The 17,776-nt window shown below is 45.5% G+C and overlaps 2 protein-coding genes across 6 annotated transcripts in view; one reads left to right on the forward strand and one right to left on the reverse strand.

The window, feature by feature from the left end:
• CSTF2 (cleavage stimulation factor subunit 2) overlaps positions 1 to 15,775 on the reverse strand; it is a 101,416-nt gene extending 85,641 nt beyond the window's left edge. For all 4 annotated transcript variants that reach the window (XM_029607394.1, XM_029607392.1, XM_029607391.1 and 1 more), the window contains exon 1: positions 15,679 to 15,775. In XM_029607394.1, coding sequence (XP_029463254.1) covers positions 15,679 to 15,736 — 58 coding nt within the window. In that variant the 5' untranslated portion in view covers positions 15,737 to 15,775. The remainder of the gene's footprint in view (positions 1 to 15,678) is intronic.
• A 54-nt stretch (positions 15,776 to 15,829) lies between these two features.
• TRMT12 (tRNA methyltransferase 12 homolog) overlaps positions 15,830 to 17,776 on the forward strand; it is a 61,352-nt gene continuing 59,405 nt past the window's right edge. For both annotated transcript variants that reach the window (XM_029607395.1, XM_029607397.1), the window contains exon 1: positions 15,830 to 16,156. The gene's annotated coding sequence lies outside the window, so the exon portion shown is untranslated. The remainder of the gene's footprint in view (positions 16,157 to 17,776) is intronic.

The raw sequence follows: 17,776 nt of genomic DNA on the forward strand, positions 1-17,776 counted from the left end.
GCCAACCCCAGAAGATCTACTCCCACCATCCATCCATATCCAGAATTGGATCCAAATTTATTAGGCATGATTCCCAAAATACAAAAAAACTTGCCTGATGTATTATTATTCTGTCCTGAAATAACTTCCTCCACACAATGGTTCACAACATAAATATATTGAACAGTCATTGCTTTACTGCTTACCACAGTAGAAGATTGTTGCAGCAGGACAAAACAAAGAAACAGACCTTGTTTATGATGTGGAAATAAAATAGGTAATAGTTAAGGAAGCAGATGTGAGGAATGAGGGGCTGAATATAAATCCAAACTATCAGGCCTAAAAAATGAGAAAGATGGTGGAGTTCAACACTGTAGTGGGAAATGAATGAAGATCAGGTGCTTGGTTCTGAGAACACAAATTTGAGAAGGCAGAAAAACATTCAAGAAAATATGGAAAAAGTACACCCGGGACAGTCCATGGACAGGAAAAATGGTTCTTACCTGCTAATTTTCGTTCCTGTAATACCACAGATCAGTCCAGACAAGCGGGTTTTATTCATCCCTACCAGATGGAGATAGAGAACAAAGCTTTGGGCACTGCCACATATACGAGAGTGCCACCTGCAGTCCCTCAGTATTAATTGATACCCAAGCCAAGATAAGAAAAATAAAGAGCGAACGAGGCTCCCAACATGGATACCCCTGACCAACTAGATAACCATGCAGAAACGCTAAACCTAGAAATTGAAGCCAGAAAATGGCAAATCTGATTTGCAAATAAATGCATTATACCATAATTAGTGACATATATTGATTAGAAATTGTTTATTGTATACAAAAATGTTATCTAAATACTTCAATACATTTTACAATATTTATTCTTCATCGGATACATCAAGTGAATATCAACTTTTCAAAAAACACAATCATAAAAAAGTACCAGTCATACACACATCCATACAATTTTAAAAAATCTATATGACAATTTTGCACTCCCTTTTTTTTTATACCATCATTTCCCCACAGATTGATGCCCGTATCAGCCAATCGTCCAAGTATGGGTGCACCAGCAATCCCCTCCTGTCGCAGCGCCTCTGCCACTACCACCATCACACCTTTGTAAAGGTCCGCGGGATGGTGGCCAGCCCGAAAGGCAGCGCTTGAAACTGATAGTGCTGTCCCAGAACCATGAATCTGAGAAACGTCTGGTGCTCCTGATGGATGGGGATAAGCAGATAAGCCTTGGTGAGATCCAGAGTCGCCAAAAACTCTCCTCCCCGTACCACCGCAATTACGGTGCACAATGTCTCCATCCAAAAATGTTGTACCTTCAAACTCTGGTTGACTTTCTTCAGGTCTAGGATAGGTCGGAATGTGTCTTCCTTCTTGGGCACCACGAAATAGATGGAATATCTGCCTTGTCCCTGTTCAGTCACTGGCACCGGTACAACCGCCTCCAGACTTAACAACCGCTGAAGCGTTTACTGGACCGCTGCCCGCTTGCTTCGGGAAAGACAACGCAACTCCAGAAAGCCCGACCGCAGTGGGCGAGAAAATTCTAAGGCGTAGCCGTTTCTCACCACGCTCAACACCCACCAGTCAGAAGTGATCTTGGTCCACTCCCCCGTAGAACCGGGCCAGCCTGCCCCCGATTACCAGAGACAAGGAGTGGACCTGCCGGATCTCATTGGGAGGACTTATTGTCACCCGCACCCTGGGTGGATCTGCCTCTGGATGACCTTCCAGCCCCTCAAAAAGACTGTTGCCTATGCGAGGACTGTCTTGGAGCCGAGGCCCCCCGAGGGCCTCGTCTGACGAAAACGTCTGGACTCTCGAAAGCGAGGCCGAGAAGAGAAAGGTTTCCGGCCAGACTTTCGATCCTCTGGCAGCCTACTGCCCTTTGTCTCTCCCAGCGACTTCATCAGACGATCGAGGTCCTCACCAAACAGCAGTTTCCCCTGAAAGGGCAGATAACAGAGCTGCGATTTTGATTACAGATCCTCTGACCAGTTGCATAGCCACAAGTGGTGTCTGGACGCCACCACCGACACTATAGCGCGGGCCGAGGTTCTCACCAGGTCATACAAGGTATCCGCGCCATAGGTAACCCCTGCCTCCAGGCAGGCCACCTGGACTGGGGAAAGAGTCCCAGAGGCAGACTGCTCATGCAGCTTCTGGATCCAACACAAACAGGCCCGCTGATTCAGACTTGCACATACCGCCGCCCACAGGCCATGCCCCAGGACCTCAAAAGCTCGCTTGAGATGCACTTCCAACTTCCGATCCTGAACATCCTTCAGAGCGGAAGCTCCAGCCACCAGAATAGTGGTCTTCTTAGTGACTGCCAAAACTGCCGCATCCACCTTTGGGACCTTGAGAACTTCCAGATGGTCCTGCAGAAGCAGATAAAGCTCGAGTCGGGGGAAACCCACTCTCAGTTGATCAATTTCTGAATTTTCTTCGGAATTGGGAAAGCGCTGGGGGGTCTCCGAGGGTCATCCAGAACCGGATTAACCCCTTCAGCATCTGAATCTTCCAGGGTGAGCTTAATCCCCAGCTCCTCCAACACCTGAGGTATAAGCAGGCGAAGCTCCTCTCTCTTGGAAAGCCAGTTCACCCTCGGTGATCTCTCTGAGCTGCTTGTCTGTTTGCCTTCAGCCTTTGGACCCTCCAAGGTCCCCTGTTCAGTTTTAGAGTCCCCTAGGTCCAGAGGGGGACCCCTGATCGGCCTCCGAGGAAACCTCATCCTCCGGCTTAGACTCGTCAGAATCTTCCGAGTCTGATTCCAATTGCACTAGCCGTCCCTCGGGAAGCAGAGTTTGCAGGTTCGCGGAACCTTTAGGGGGGACATTCCCCCGCTTTGACGAACCCGTCGGGCCTTCTGTGACACCGCACTTACCTGCCTGCCTAGCCAGGAAGGCCTCGTGCAGTTAAAGAACAAATTCGGGCGAAAAAAACCCCGGGGCCCCCAAAGGGCACTTGGGGCTGTTGGGGCCCGAAACATCTGGACCTTTTTCCCTAGGTCGAACCATGGGAGACAGGAGCGGTGGGGACCCCCCCGGACCCGGGGAGAAGCCCCCTATCTGGCTCCGCTTCTACGGCCATAGCCACTCCCTCCTGTGATCCCAGCGCCACCGCCGTGGCCCACGAATGCCTCCTTGGCTTTGCTTGCCTTTCAGACCCCCCCCTCCTCCCCTCCAGCACGCTCATTCAGGCCGACCAACGGGCTACCACAAGCCCTACAGGTCTCTCTGAGCTGCTTGTCTGTCATAACAAGCACCAAGAAATAAAGCAAGGCAAAATAAAAATCCAAACGTGCAATCCTATGCTTGTGCACTTTCCCGCTGCCCAGATCGCGAGGGGGAGGGACACACCACGCGGCAGCTGTCAAACCCTGAAGAGGGCGCACTGCCCCAAGAATTTCCCGCAGTGAAGAGGCCGCTGCCGCGACTGAAAACCGTACGGCTCGTTCGGGAATACAGCCAGCCCCCACCGGAGTGAATCTGCCCCAACAGGGACCACCCTCCTCTGAATGATCCCCCGATCTGCCCACTTACTGCCCGGCCTGCACCCGATCTTGCCGAGGATTTCAGCCTGCTAGGCCGCACAGCCTGCCATATGCTTCTGCTGTTGCAAAAGCAGACAGCTGCCGGTGACTTTTTTTTTTTACAACAAAGATTTAAAGGCACACAGGAAAGCCCAAAAATAAAAGTAAGGATACTTCCCTGTCCTGGGCAGGCGGAGGGGCTTCGGGCCCACCAAGGGAACCAAGACCACTGGCTGTCAGTGCTCCTGGGGTCCCGGGCTGAAGCTGGCCAGGGGCATCCAACCCCCCCCCGTTTGCCCAGCTCAACCCGAAAGACGACCCTTCTGCAGGAGCCTGTCACCTCAGGGAGCAATTTTCCTTAAAATATCCAGTTAGCACCTCTACCATCTGCTGGAGGTAGAGAAATACTGAGGGACTGCAGGTGGCACTCTCGAATATGTGGCAGTGCCCAAAGTTTTGTTCTCTACCTCCATCTGCTGGTAGGGATGAATCTGGGTATGTTCAGGAACTTCGTTTTTAGTTTTTATTTTATTTTCCCTGGGAATGTAAATGTTGTTTAAAAAAAAAAAAAAAATCAGTGGAAAAATGACTGTTATAATGAATAGGAGAAAATCAGAGGAAAAGTTATTTTCCTACTGATTTGTTTTTGTCATAGCATTGAAATTCGCATGAAAACTAAAATAAAAACTGAAAACCATGGTACTGGTAGGCAAACAAAGGTGACTAGCATAATGATGGACCTGCATGTCGACAAAAGACAGAGGCTGATTTTCAAAGCATGTAAGTGCCTAGCCTCAGGAGTTAGGCTTCTAAATGGGACCTTCTGAAAAGCTACTAGGACTGAGTGCTTAAATTTAGGCTCCAAGTTTCATTGCTCCCTCTCCATCGGCTCAGTCCCTGACACCTTAAAGGAAGCAGTTGTCAAACCCCCTTCTCAAAAAACCCTCTCTGGACCCCAAGGACCCAGCTAACTATCGCCCCATTTCAAACCTTCCTTTCATCGCTAAAATCATGGAAAAGGTGGTCAACTCCCAGCTTATGGACTACCTAGAAAGCAACAATATCCTTCATCCCTCTCAATTTGGTTTTCGCAAAAACTTGAGTACCGAAACACTCTTACTCTCCCTCATTGACGCCCTCCTCATTGGCCTAGATCAAGGTCACTGTTACATCCTTGCCCTCCTTGACATATCCTCAGCATTTGACATGATAAGCCACAACTTCCTCCTTTCCCACCTATCTGACATTGGCATCTCTGGCGCTGCCCTACTTTGGTTCAAATCCTACCTGGCCAACAGACAATTCTCTGTAAAATTAGGCATTTAGTGAGCACTAAATCGAGTATAGCTCCCTCCCTTGTGGGTTCCATTACCATTTGTTTGAACAGAGCTCCTTGCAGGGCATCCACTATCTCTATTCTGCAGAAGGGATTCTCCAGTCTACATCCGACAGATTAAAATCTCCAACAATCACCACTTCTCCCTTCTTTCCCATCTTTTGGATATCTTGAACCAGTTCTTCCATTTGATTTAAAGGCCTGTAAACCACTCCAATAAAAATAGATGCCCCATCATCTTTTTTAAGGACAGCCCATAAAGCTTCTTCTTTACCATATCTTCTTGCAGCTCAGATGCTTGGATATTGTTTTTGACATAAAGAGCCAATTCTCCCCCTTTTCTGTCCTCTCTGTCCTTCCTTAACAAGTTATAGCCCGGTATGGCCATATCCCAATCATGAGATTCCGTGAACCACGTCTCCGTGACAGCAACAATGTCCAAGTCTGCCTCCACCATTAGGGCTTGCAGATCTGGGATTTAATTGCCCAAACTATGAGCATTTGTGCTCATAGCTTTCCAGCTTTTCTCGTTCAGGTTACTGCTTTTCTTTGACTCCTTTTGTTATCCACTTCACCCTTTTCCTTTGCATTTGTATTTGGGGGGTGACATTCTAATTTCCTTCTAATACCCCCGGCATCTAGTTTAAATGCCTTATATCATAGGATTTGAATTTATCTCTTAGGATCCTTTTTCCTGCCACAGACAGATGTAAACCATCTTTGACAAAGAGCTTTTTACTGTTCCATACATGGCCTCAGCACCCAATATACCCAAAACTTTGTTCCTTACACCAGGATTTGAGCCATACATTGAAGTTATCAATATGGCTTATCCTCTCTTTCCCCTTTCCATGAACAGGTAACACTTCTGTCGCCATGTGAATAATCTGCTTCGCTAGAGACTGGAAATCTCTCTGTACCGCTTGGATGCTGTTTCTAGCAAGGTCGTTGGTTCCCAGATGGATATCATCAATTTTAGAGTCTTTGCTTTCTTCTTTGATTGCTTTGACTATCTGAATAGCATTTCTGCCAGCCAATGATCCTGGGAGGCTTTTAACTGTAGTGTTTCCCTCGAAAAGAGTTCCCAAATTAGTGCCTCTGATGACAGAGTCACCCAGCACAATGAGCTTTTTCCTTTGGTTATTGATTGTATTATGGAATTTCTGTATGCATTGGATTTCTTCTTTCTTTTCAGATACCACTTCGATCTCTTTCACAAGAGCTTCTTCATTATCTAATACAGAGAAGGCGTTTTGTACTTGTGTCACTTGAATGAGCGTGTGTCTCCGCATCACAGATCTTACTCTACCAGAGCCCACCGTAATCCCGTTGTTTTTTTGGTTCCTTAACGCTCTGTGTGAGTCAGGGGACAGACATGTGGGATGCATAGTTGTGAAGAATGGGTGTCTGTGGGTCACATGTCTTAACCTACCTGAGCCCACTATAAACCCCTTTTTCCTTGACTTTTGGTTTTTCTGTGCTAATGGGGAATATGTTCTTACTGAAATACATTCACAGATACACAGTAAAATGAAAGCTGCGTAGAGAATACCTTGTTACTCCAGGTAACATGCAACCATCTTAAGCAGTAGTACATCCATTAGAATCTGAATGTCAGGATAGGGGAGCAATTTGCCCTATCTTGACTCCCTCCTGTGTTTTGGAAGCACACTGGAAATCTTAAAACCTATCTGCTTGCTCCTTTTATTTTTTTCATCACGTTCACCTCAATGATTCACATTCCCTGAAGGAAGCTTTCTGTGATATTTCACTCAAAAGCTGGCATATTTCCTCCTTTAAAGGGACTAATGAGAAGAATGCCAGAGAATCTTGAAGAATCAAGAACAAGAGACTTTTACTGCTGGCAGGCTAGCACAGCTCCAGTCTCTCTCTCCTCCCAGTGTTTGCTGAAACACGACTTTCATCCTACCTCGAAGCCATAAGAAAATTGGTTCTTACCTGCTAATTTTTGTTCCTGTAGTACCACGGATCAGTCCAGACTGTGGGTTATGCCTCCCTTCCAGCAGATGGAGACAGAGAAAAACTCGAAGGGCACCCTCTCATAACCTGGTGTGCCACCTGGTGTGCCACCTGCATCCCTTCAGTATAAAGATTATCCAAGCAGAACAAGAATAACAACAACGAATCAAGTAATGACCAAACCTTAAAAATAGAACTACAGAACTGATGGGAATTATTCCCCTTTGAATAAGAAAGCAACTTGTAGCCTTTTTCCTTAGACTTCTGCAATAAAACTGAATATCAGTGCGGACTCTTCATTGAACCCCCTCCCTGAGCGGGCGTCTAGACTGATCCATGGTACTACAGACATGAAAATTAGCATGTAAGAACCAATTTTCTTTTCCCTTTACGTACCCGGATCAGTCAAGACTGTGGGATGTACCAAAGCTTCCCTAGACAGGGTGGGACGTTGAGAGTCCTGCATGAAGAACTCCACTGCCAAAATTGCTGACATCTGGAGCCTGGGCGTCCAAGCAGTAGTAACGAGCAAACGTATGGAGCGGCTTCCAGGTAGCCGCTCTACAGATTTCTTGTGGCAACAACAGCTGGCATTCAGCCCAAGAAGCCTCCTGGGAGCGAATGGAATGGGCTTTTAACCCTTCAGGAACCGGTCGCCCTTTACAAATGTAAGCGGACGATATAGCCTCTTTCAACCACTGCGCAATCGTTGGCTTAGATTCTTTCTGACCTTTCTTAGGACTGCTCCATAAGACAAACAAATGATCTGAAACTCTGAAAAGATTTATGACCTCCAAATAGAATAAGAGAGACCTTCTAACATCCAAACGCCGAAGTTCCCTCGCGTGCAGGACATCGGCCGATAAATTTGTAAAGGCCGGGAGCTCTACTGATTGACTTAAATGAAAGGATGAGACCACCCTTGGCAAAAAGGAAGAGAGACTCCAGAATCAGAAATTCTCAAAAAAGGTTCCCTGCAAGAAAGGGCTTGTATTTTATTTTATTTTATTTATCGAGTTTTATATACCGTCGTTCAGTTTCGCCATCACAACGGTTTACAAAGTTTCAATGTTTAACAGTGTTCAAAAATTCATATGCTTGTTAACATAGTTATCTTAGTCGTTATAAACATAGTTTGGTTGTAAATTGTACAGGTTAAATTATGTGTTTTGGATTGGATCTGCATGTTTATATGGGCCGGGAGCTCTACTGATTGACTTAAATGAAAGGATGAGACCACCTTTGGCAAAAAGGAAGGAACCGTACGAAGAGAGATTCCAGAATCAGAAATTCTCAAAAAAGGTTCCCTGCAAGAAAGGGCTTGTATTTTATTTTATTTATCGAATTTTATATACCGTCATTCAGTTTCGCCATCACAATGGTTTACAAAGTTTCGATGTTTAACAGTGTTCAAAAATTCATACGCTTGTTAACATAGTTATCTTAGTCATTATAAACATACAGGTCTATCCAGTAACGAGCGGTAGGAAGAGCTGCGTTAGTGCCCGGCGCACCCGCGGTTGCCGCACGCACAGTGCAGCTCACCTACCGCTCGATCCTGTATGTAAATAGCTTGCAAATGCAAGCTGCGTCTAAGAAGCGTCCGTGAAGTGTTAGGCCCGCGCAACCCATTTTACTGTATAGAGCGCCTATACAGTATCCTGGGTGCGCAGGCCTAACGCTTCACGGCCACGCTGGTATCTGTCATTTCAAATGTCATTTGAAATGACAGATACCAGGAAGTCGGGATTGCCAGTCCCCTCTCCCCTCCTCCCGAAGCAAGGCGTGAAAAGCTGCCTTGCTCCGGGAGGAGGGAAGAAGGGACTGGCAGTACGAAACGGCGAAGCGACTTACTTTTTGCACTCCCCTCCGGACATCGGACGACCTCTCCTGCCTCCAGCTGCTCGCGAAGATGGACGCCTGCACGGCCGCTGAAGCCGCAACACCACGTCTTCCGCGGCCATGCAGGCGTCCATCTTCGTGAGCAGCTGGAGGCAGGAGAGGTCGCTTTACACTGCCAGTCCCTTCTTCCCTCCTCCCAAAGCAGGGTGCGAAAAGCAGCCTTGCTCCGGGAGGAGGGACGAAGGGACTGGCAGTGTAAAGCGGCGAAGCGACTTACTTTTTGCACTCCCCTCCGGACATCGGACGACCTCTCCTGCCTCCAGCTGCTCGCGAAGATGGACGCCTGCACATCCGCTGAAGATGTGACATCACATGCCGTGACGCCAAACGTCGTGACGTCACGTCTTCAGCGGCCGTGCAGGCGTCCATCTTCGCGAGCAGCTGGAGGCAGGAGAGGTCGTCCGATGTCCGGAAGGGGGTGCAAAAAGTAAGTCGCTTCGCCGCTTTACACTGCCAGTCCCTTCGTCCCTCCTCCCGGAGCAAGGCTGCTTTTCGCACCCTGCTTCGGGAGGAGGAGAGAGGGGACTGGCACGGGGGAAGCCACGATGTCCGGAGGGGGGCTGCAAAAGTAAGTCGCCGAGCGTAGGATTGCCCGTCCTCTCCCCTCTCTCTCTTGCAACTTTTTTTTTGCTTCGGGAGGAGGGGAGAGGACTGGGGCTGCCCCGGAGACCAGCATCCATGGACGCGGCCAGGGCAGGTGAGCGGGGGCTGGGGGAAAGCTTGCCGCCTACCCTTACCCCTGCCTCTAACGCAGGGGTAAGGGTAGGCGGTAAGTTAGCAGGTTAAATGAGCGGCAAAACGGCAGGGTAAAATAGCGATACTCGGGGCGCGGGTTACTGGATGCTAGGGAATAGCTAATTCGCTCGTTTACATGCAATATACATGCCGCGTGCGGAAAGGGGTTGCCCGGGGATTTTAGGACGCGGTAGGAGTAGGTTAAAGGGGGTTGTGGATCGCAGGAAGGGCTAACGCGGCCAGAAAGTGAGTAGAATGCGGGTTAGGAGCGATGTAAACGCGGCTGCACTTTACTGGATAGACCTGATAGTTTGGTTGTAAATTGTACAGGTTAAATTACGTGTTTTGGATTGGATCTGCATGTTTATATGGGCCGATAGGGAGGGAAGTTGTAGCATAGAGTCATAGGGTGTTTTGGTAGGCTTTGGTGAACATCCAAGTTTTTAGTTCTTTTTTGAAGGTTTTTAAATTTTGTTGTGTTCTCAATTCGATTGGGAGGGAGTTCCATAGTTTGGGGCTTCCTAGGGATATGGCTCTCTTCCAAGTTGAGGTAAGTTTGTGACGAGCAGGTGGAATTTTTAATAGACCTTTGTTAGCTGAACGGAGATTTTGGTTTGGTGAGTGGAGTTTTATGGATACACTTAGCCAATTTGTTTTTCATATATTATTTTGTGTATTATGGATAGTATTGTATAGTCTATCCTGTATTTTATTGGGAGCCAGTGTAGTGAAATGAGAGTTGGAGTAATGTGATCGTATTTTTTCGTTCCTGTGAGTATTCTGGCGGCTGTATTTTGAAGGATTTGGAGCAGTCGAATGGTGATGAGAGGTAAGTTGAAAAGCAGGGAGTTGCAGTAATCCAGGTTGGAGAAAATGAGTAGTTGGAGGACTGTTCTGAAGTCGTTGGGGGAAACGAAAGGTTTTAGGTATCGTAGGGTTAGGAGTTTGTGATATCCATCTTTGATTTTTGTGGAGATGTGGTTCTTGAAGGATAGTTTCTAGTCAATTATTACTCCTAAGTTGCGGGCATGGGTGACAGGGGAGATTGCTGACTTTTTATTCATTATGTTGAGTGGTGGTATGTGCGTAGGGTTATTCTTTTTTTTTTTTAACAAGAAAAATATCGAGCATTGCTGAGATTCAGAAATTTCTGAGGAGAAACCATAATTGAAATATGGTTAGACATTTACATAGCTTCACAACTATTTTTCCTGTTTCATACCCTATTCATTTAAAACCAATGGGGATGCCGTGACTGGTATTTGTGCCTCCAAAAATTGCTGAAGTTGTTCTATTTGAAGAAAAACAAACATTTGTTCACCTTTCTTTATCTCACATTTACATGGGTTATTCTTTCTATCCAGCATGATTATTTCTGTCTTATCAATGTTTAGGATAAGTCTCATGTTGGTTAGTAGTTGCTTTATTTTGGTGAGGTAGCTGGCTGTTTTTTGTAGGTGATTTATTTATTTATTATTTATTTAAAATCTTTTCTATACCATCGTTTGGTCATGTACCATCACAACGGTTTACAGAGAGGCACATATCTTTAATGTTCCGCTGAGGAAATGCTATCTTACTTAGTGCCAGGATAGTTTCGGTTACATATTTCAAAAATACAATCTATATGCAAGGTGATTTCCAGAGAGCTGTGTATTGGGATAAGTATTTGGATATCATCGGCATATTATGTAGTCAGTTTAAGGTTTGAGAGGAAGTGGCATATCGGGAGAAGATAAATGTTGAAGAGTGTTGCTGATAGTGCGGAGCCTTGGGGAACTCCAGTGTCAAGGTTTATTTTCTTTGAGAGGGTGTCGTTGATTGACACCTGGTAGGTCCTTTGTGATAGATAGGATGAGAACCCTTGTAGGGTTTTTTCTTTTACACCGATTTCGGATAGACGGTCAATCAAAATTGAATGGTTTACCGTGTCGAAGGCTGCTGCTAGGTCTAGTAGGCCTAGAAAGTAGCTTTGGCCGTTGTCAAATCCTTTGAGCACGGTGTTGTTCAATGATAGGAGTAGTGATTCGGTGTTTAGTTGTTTCCCAAAGCCGAATTGCGTGGGAAGTAGGATGTTGTTCCTTTCCAGGTGGTCACCGAGTTGGGAGTGGACAATTTTTTCAATAATTTTGGCAATGAATGGTAGGTTTGATATGGGTCGGTAATTTAGTGGGTTTTCTGGATCAAGGTTGGTCTTTTTCAGTGTGAGTTTGATAATTGCTGATTTTAGGCAGTCGGGGTAGTTTCCTTCTGTGAAGGATAGGTTCACAATGTCAGTTAATGTTTTAGTTATTGATGGCTCGATGACTTTGATTGTCTGTATGGGTATGCTATTGATAGGGTGCTTAGCTGGATTCATTTTTTTTATGATATTTTGGATTTCCAGTGATGATGCTGAATCAAATTTGGGCCAGCTTGGTGTTTGATTGATTTGTATTTTTGGGTCGTGTGTGTTGTGAGGTTGTTGCTTATGAGGTTTTTTATTTTTTCGTTAAAGAAGTCTGCAAAGTCGTTGCTTGAGAGCTTGGAGGTTGGTGATGTCTGGTCATTGGAGGATTTGATTAGGCAACGTAAGATATTGAAGAGCATTCTTGGGTTGTGTTGGTATTTGTTTATTTCTGAAATTCTGCGAGCGGAGCAGATCACCATCAAAAACACCGTTTTCAACGTGAGGTCCTTTAATGTTTCCTATCTTGAAGATCCTTGAGTGCCGCCGCTCCTGTGGTCAGTTTTGTCACAGCCGACACTGATGCGTCTACCTTAGGGGACTTCAAGAGCTCAAGAGACTCCTCGGGCAAGGGATAAAATTTATTCATTGCCCGACCCACTCTCAGACCGGCATCTGGCACGTCCCACTCCCGGGCCATCAGCTGCTGGAGCATCAGATGAAAAGGAAAGGCTTTGGCTGGGGCCCGTAGTCTTGCTAGGACCGGGTCCACGGAATCCTGTGGTAGGGTTTCTTGGGGGAGCTCAACCCCGAGTTCCGATAGGACCGAGGGAATAAGAAGTTCCAACTCTTCCCTGTGAAACAGCCGGACCACTTTCGGGTCGTCACAATCCAGAGGAGCTTGCTTTCCCAGGCCCTCCTTAGACCCCGTGCCGGGAGGGGGCAAGGAAGAAGCCAGCAGGTCTGGAGCTCCGACATCCACTCCGACTGGAAGGGCAGACCCGCCCGAAAGAGAAAAGCCACGCAATTTAGCAACACGCAGGGACGCCCGAGTGTCTAATCGTTTGGCAACTTTGTGGGGAGGCCCAACTGGACGACCCAAATGCGAAGCACCGCTTTGCTGAGTCTGAGAAGCCAAAAAGGCTTTGTGCATAAGCACAAAATCCAAGGTAAAGGCATTAGAGCCAACCCCTTCCCCCATCAGGGGATCAGGCTCACCATCAGAAACGTCCTGGTCTGGATCAGAAGGATCCTCAGGACTAGCAGAGACCAGGGATGTCAGGAGGTAGTTCCCCTCCTCCCTGTTGTCCTGGCTTGCGCTTCTTCAAATGTATTCAAAATGGCCATCGTTCCCACTCAGAGGGAACGGATCAGCCCGAGCCTCTTCAGGTGCTGATCTCTTCGCTGCACCTCGGGGCTTTGATGAACTTCTCCGCTGCCCAAATGGAGCTGCCTTCCCCACCGGAAAGGCGCAGAGAGCACAGGCCTGAATGGGAGAGTCGCGATAATGACTCTCTGCAAGCATTGCAGCGAGGGGAGGGGTGTCGAAAAGTCACGGCAGATAGGAAGCGGCAGGGACCTTGAGTAAATGTGCCCAGAGTCAACCAGACCCGTACCGCCGTGCAGCCGCCTAAGTATATAAACGGCAGAAAAAAGAACTCACAGGCTGCTTTTTTGTTTTATTTATTATAGCTATATATATATATATATATAAATCAAAAAAGAAAGGCAATATTGTCTCCACCGGTGCTATAACTATTGTATACAAAAAAAAACCCAACATAAAACTTGGGAGAAAGAAACAAGCATTCTCATTAATCAATAAATCATTCCAAAAATATAGTTTTTCTTAAAATTATTACTGTTTTATTGAAGATTTAATAAAAATATGAATTTGTCAATATTTCATGAAATCAATCCCTAATATATCATTGATTATTTTATTTGCACCTAATAACCATGTTCACTAAATCTTGTTTTAAGTCCAAATGATCGTAACCCTCAACCCTATCCTGCTTCTTACCTTATGAAGCAATACTGAGGGAGACACACGGTTACAAGATGGAGAAGTATTTGTGTAAACCGGCAATGGCAGCGGACAACCGGGATAGTTTTTGAATAAACCTAACACGTTACAAAGTTTACCCCGTGTTGTTCACCACAGCGCAATACCGAAGTGTTAGTTGAGCGTTTGATACGTGACTCCATTTTAAAGATTGGAAATTTCAACTTGGAATAAGGTGTGATTTAAGGGGTTTGGAGATCCCGAAAAAAAATATATGGTTGACACACGTGGAGGTGGGCTTCTGATTTTACAGAAAGGTGCACACTTGTATTCGGGAGATTTTGTCAAACAAAACAATAGGAGCTATTGAGCCGGAGTGAATTGAGTGTGCTTTTTCTGATCCACTCCTTTATGTTCAGAAACAAGAGGTGGAAGTGATTATTTTCTGTTGATGTTTGGTCTCATCAAGTGCATTCCCCTGAGGAAGCCAGGTTGGCGAAACGAGGTCCTTGTTGGGATAGAAGATAAAACCATCTGAATGGAATACACTACTAACAAAAGAAGATAGTAATGTGATTTGAGAAGTTTAAGATTTAAAATCATATAATCACAGTGGTGTTTCCATTATAAAAGACCAACCACAACATTAACATATTTAGGAAATGTAAAGTCCATTTAGGGCAAGATTGAGGTAAGAAGCAGGATAGGGTTGAGGGTTACGATCATTTGGACTTAAAACAAGATTCAGTGATCATGGTTATTAGGTGCAAATAAAATAATCAATGATATATTAGGGATTGATTTCATGAAATATTGACAAATTCATATTTTTATTAAATCTTCAATAAAACAGTAATAATTTTAAGAAAAACTATATTTTTGGAATGATTTATTGATTAATGAGAGTGCTTGTTTCTTTCTCCCAAGTTTTATGTTGGGGGTTTTTGTGTGTGTATATATATTTATTTTTTTTATTTATTTAAGGTTTTTATATACCGGCAATCATGAGAACATATCTTGCTGGTTTACATGAAACGGGAGTGCATTAAATACATCAAAATAGAACTCAGGTGACCGAAAGTACAGTTACAATTAACAAGGGTGGCAGAACTTGGTGAAGAGGAAGAAAAAGGAAAGAATTATATATATATATATATATATATATATAGGGTCTGGGAAGTGAAGGGAGAAGAGGTACCGACCCACCGGTAATCTTTCTCTGGCGCCTTACCTGCCAGGAGCTCCGCAGGGTAACCAACCCCAGCTCCTCCACCTGCTACCAGGGGGGATGGTCTCACCTGCCTACCCCCCTGGGAGGATTTCTTTTTTTTTTTTTTTTGCATGATTTCCTGTATTATTAAAGATTTCTTCTTCTTTTTTTTTTTAATACAGCCTTAACCCTAATATCAAGGCAAGACTGCAGGGTTTGCACCACATCCATCTGCTGGAGACAGAGAAATACTGAAGGGATGCAGGTGGCACACCAGGTTATGAGAGGGTACCCTTCGAGTTTTTCTGTTTCCATCTACTGGAAGGGAGGCATAACCCACAGTCTGGACTGATCCGGGTACGTCTTATCCTACCTGAGCCCACTTTAAACCCCTTTTTCCTTTACTTTTGGTTTTTCTGTGCTACTGGGGAACATGTTCTTACTGAAATACAGTCACAGACACACAGTAAAAGGATAGCTGCCTAGAGAATACCTTGTTGCTCCTAGTAACATGCAACCATCTTAACCATTAGAATCTGCTTGCTCCTTTTATTTTTTTCATCACGTTTAATTCAATGATTCATATCCCCTCGAAGGAAGCTTTCTGTGATATTTCACTCAAAAGCTGGCATATTTCATCCTTTAAAGGAACTAATGAGAACAACGCCGGAGAATCTTGAAGAATCAAGAACGAGAGACTTTTACTGCTAGCACAGCTCCGGTCTCTCTCTCCTCCCATTCAGTGTTTGCTGAAACACGACTCTTTCATCCTACCCCGAAGCCATTGCCTCTTTTTGCACCTGCCATACTCTTACCGAAAACGGAACGCAGAGAACGATCCACTGCGGGATCCCTCACCGCCAAGCCCGCCATCTTCCTCCAGGTCTTCTCGCCACTTCCGGTCCGGCAGGAATAACGCTTCAGCCGCTTCCGGTCCAAGTATGTCGGTCTCCATGGCAACCGTGTTCTCCTCGCCACGAGGCGCGCCGGCTATGACAGGGGCCGAACTGAGCTGAGACAACGTTACCTCTTCGTTCTCACTGCAAGCGATAAACAACTGGCTCAGAGCGAGAACGAAACGAATTGCCCGAGTCCGGGGGGCCTAATGCTGACGGCGATGCGGAACCTTTGGAGTGGGAGGAAGGGGCCGGGGCGGAATAGAATGTAACCCCCGGGAGCGGCGTCTGGTCGTCGGCGCTCCAGTGTTCTTGTGCTTTGCGGAGGGGCTGCTTTTTGTAGTCTCGGGCAGGCTCCTTGCGCAGGCGGTGGCTGAGTTTGCTGCATAGCGACAGGGTAGGCGGTTTTCTTGTAGTGATTTCTCCCCGTCAGTTTTGCGCTTCCCATTGTTAAGAATTAGTCGTACGCTTACATTAGGGGATGTTTCTCTGTGGGATGGCTTTATATTCTCTTGTCGAGCCGGCAGTAATGGCTTAGGTCGGACGGAGGCGACTCGTTGGTGTTAGAGCTCTCTGTCACTGCAGGTCGGGATTATGCAGCAAGGACGGTAGATCTTATTGTCGCTTTTTTTTCTTCTGATGGCGGGACTTTTTGTCATTGTAGGGGGGCTGCAGGCTGGAACTGTGCTACAAGGGAGCGTAGGGTGGATATCTCGCTATATGGATTGCAGGGATTATGTTTAGGGCAGGAAGATTACACTACTGATTTATCCTCCACTTTTCCTTTCTCTTTCCCAGTTATTGCATATGTAGTCAATCGGCTCTATTGGCATGGTTTCAGCTCAATTAAAATTTTAGTCAAAAATTTCAGATATCTATATTTGATGGTCTCCTGTTTTGGAAGTTGTGAATAATACGTGCTTCACTTTAATATGTATATATATTCTGTTTATTGGAATCACCAAGAATGGATACAAATAGAACCATATCCAAGTTGATAACCTCATAAAAAAATTACAAAGAGTATACGTGTTGTGGTCAAACACAACAGAAGATCAAACTCAGATTCCAAACGAAAGTGATTCCATTTTTAAACCTACAAAACTGTAGAACTTCAAATAGCACTTAAAATCCAATCCATTCTTACAATCAAGCTCTCTATTCACACACTCCCAGTTCAGTACACAACCAAAGCTTTTTGTTGCTCCTCCAAGTTCAATAACAATATTTAAAGTAGACCAAGGCTCATAGCCAAAAATATCCACCCTGATTGGCCAACCCTCTAAAAGCGTGCACATATTTTTTTGTAAATACTCTCTATGGGCCATTTGCAATATGAGCTCTCTTCAACACCTAAAAGCAGGCAACTTATCACTGTTCCAATACAATAATACCCCTTTTATGGCTAAAAGAAGTGCCACTGCAAGAAATTTAGATCCTCCCTTTGGTAATTGCATCCCCCTATCAAAAATATTGAGGAAGATCAATGAAGCAGTCCAGGGACCGATGTAATAAGACCTGCGGCAAAGCAGGAGCTAGTTATGAGTGTGGGTTTTGATCACCATGCGCGGCTGAAGATGCTGCTTCCACGGGATGTAAAAAAACATAAATTATACAAATGATTTGCATGCAGAAATCCACGCACTACCTAAGCGCGGTAAGGGCCTATGTAATAAGCGGCCACATCCACGTTCAAAACCTGAGCCGATAATCTGCGCATAAAAGCGAGCGAGTGATCAGGTCTCCCTATTAAATGAAAGTATGACCCTGGGAAGTATTTTTAATATTTCAAATAACTGCTGCAGAAAACAGGGCAAATATTTTCATTGATTATAATTCACACTGGCATAGCAGATCACAAGATAGGCACTCAGCTGGTCACAAATCTGGCCGCTTGGATGTAAAGAAAAGCGCCTAGGGAAGCACCTACTTAACAGCTCGATACAGTAAAGTTCAGTTGAAGATTTCTCGTCTGTAACGAGCTCGCTGCGCACAATTCGGACGCGTAAGGCAAACC

The sequence above is a fragment of the Rhinatrema bivittatum genome, chromosome 6 (assembly GCF_901001135.1).
Source record: "Rhinatrema bivittatum chromosome 6, aRhiBiv1.1, whole genome shotgun sequence".
Classification (NCBI taxonomy): Eukaryota; Metazoa; Chordata; class Amphibia; order Gymnophiona; family Rhinatrematidae; genus Rhinatrema; species Rhinatrema bivittatum.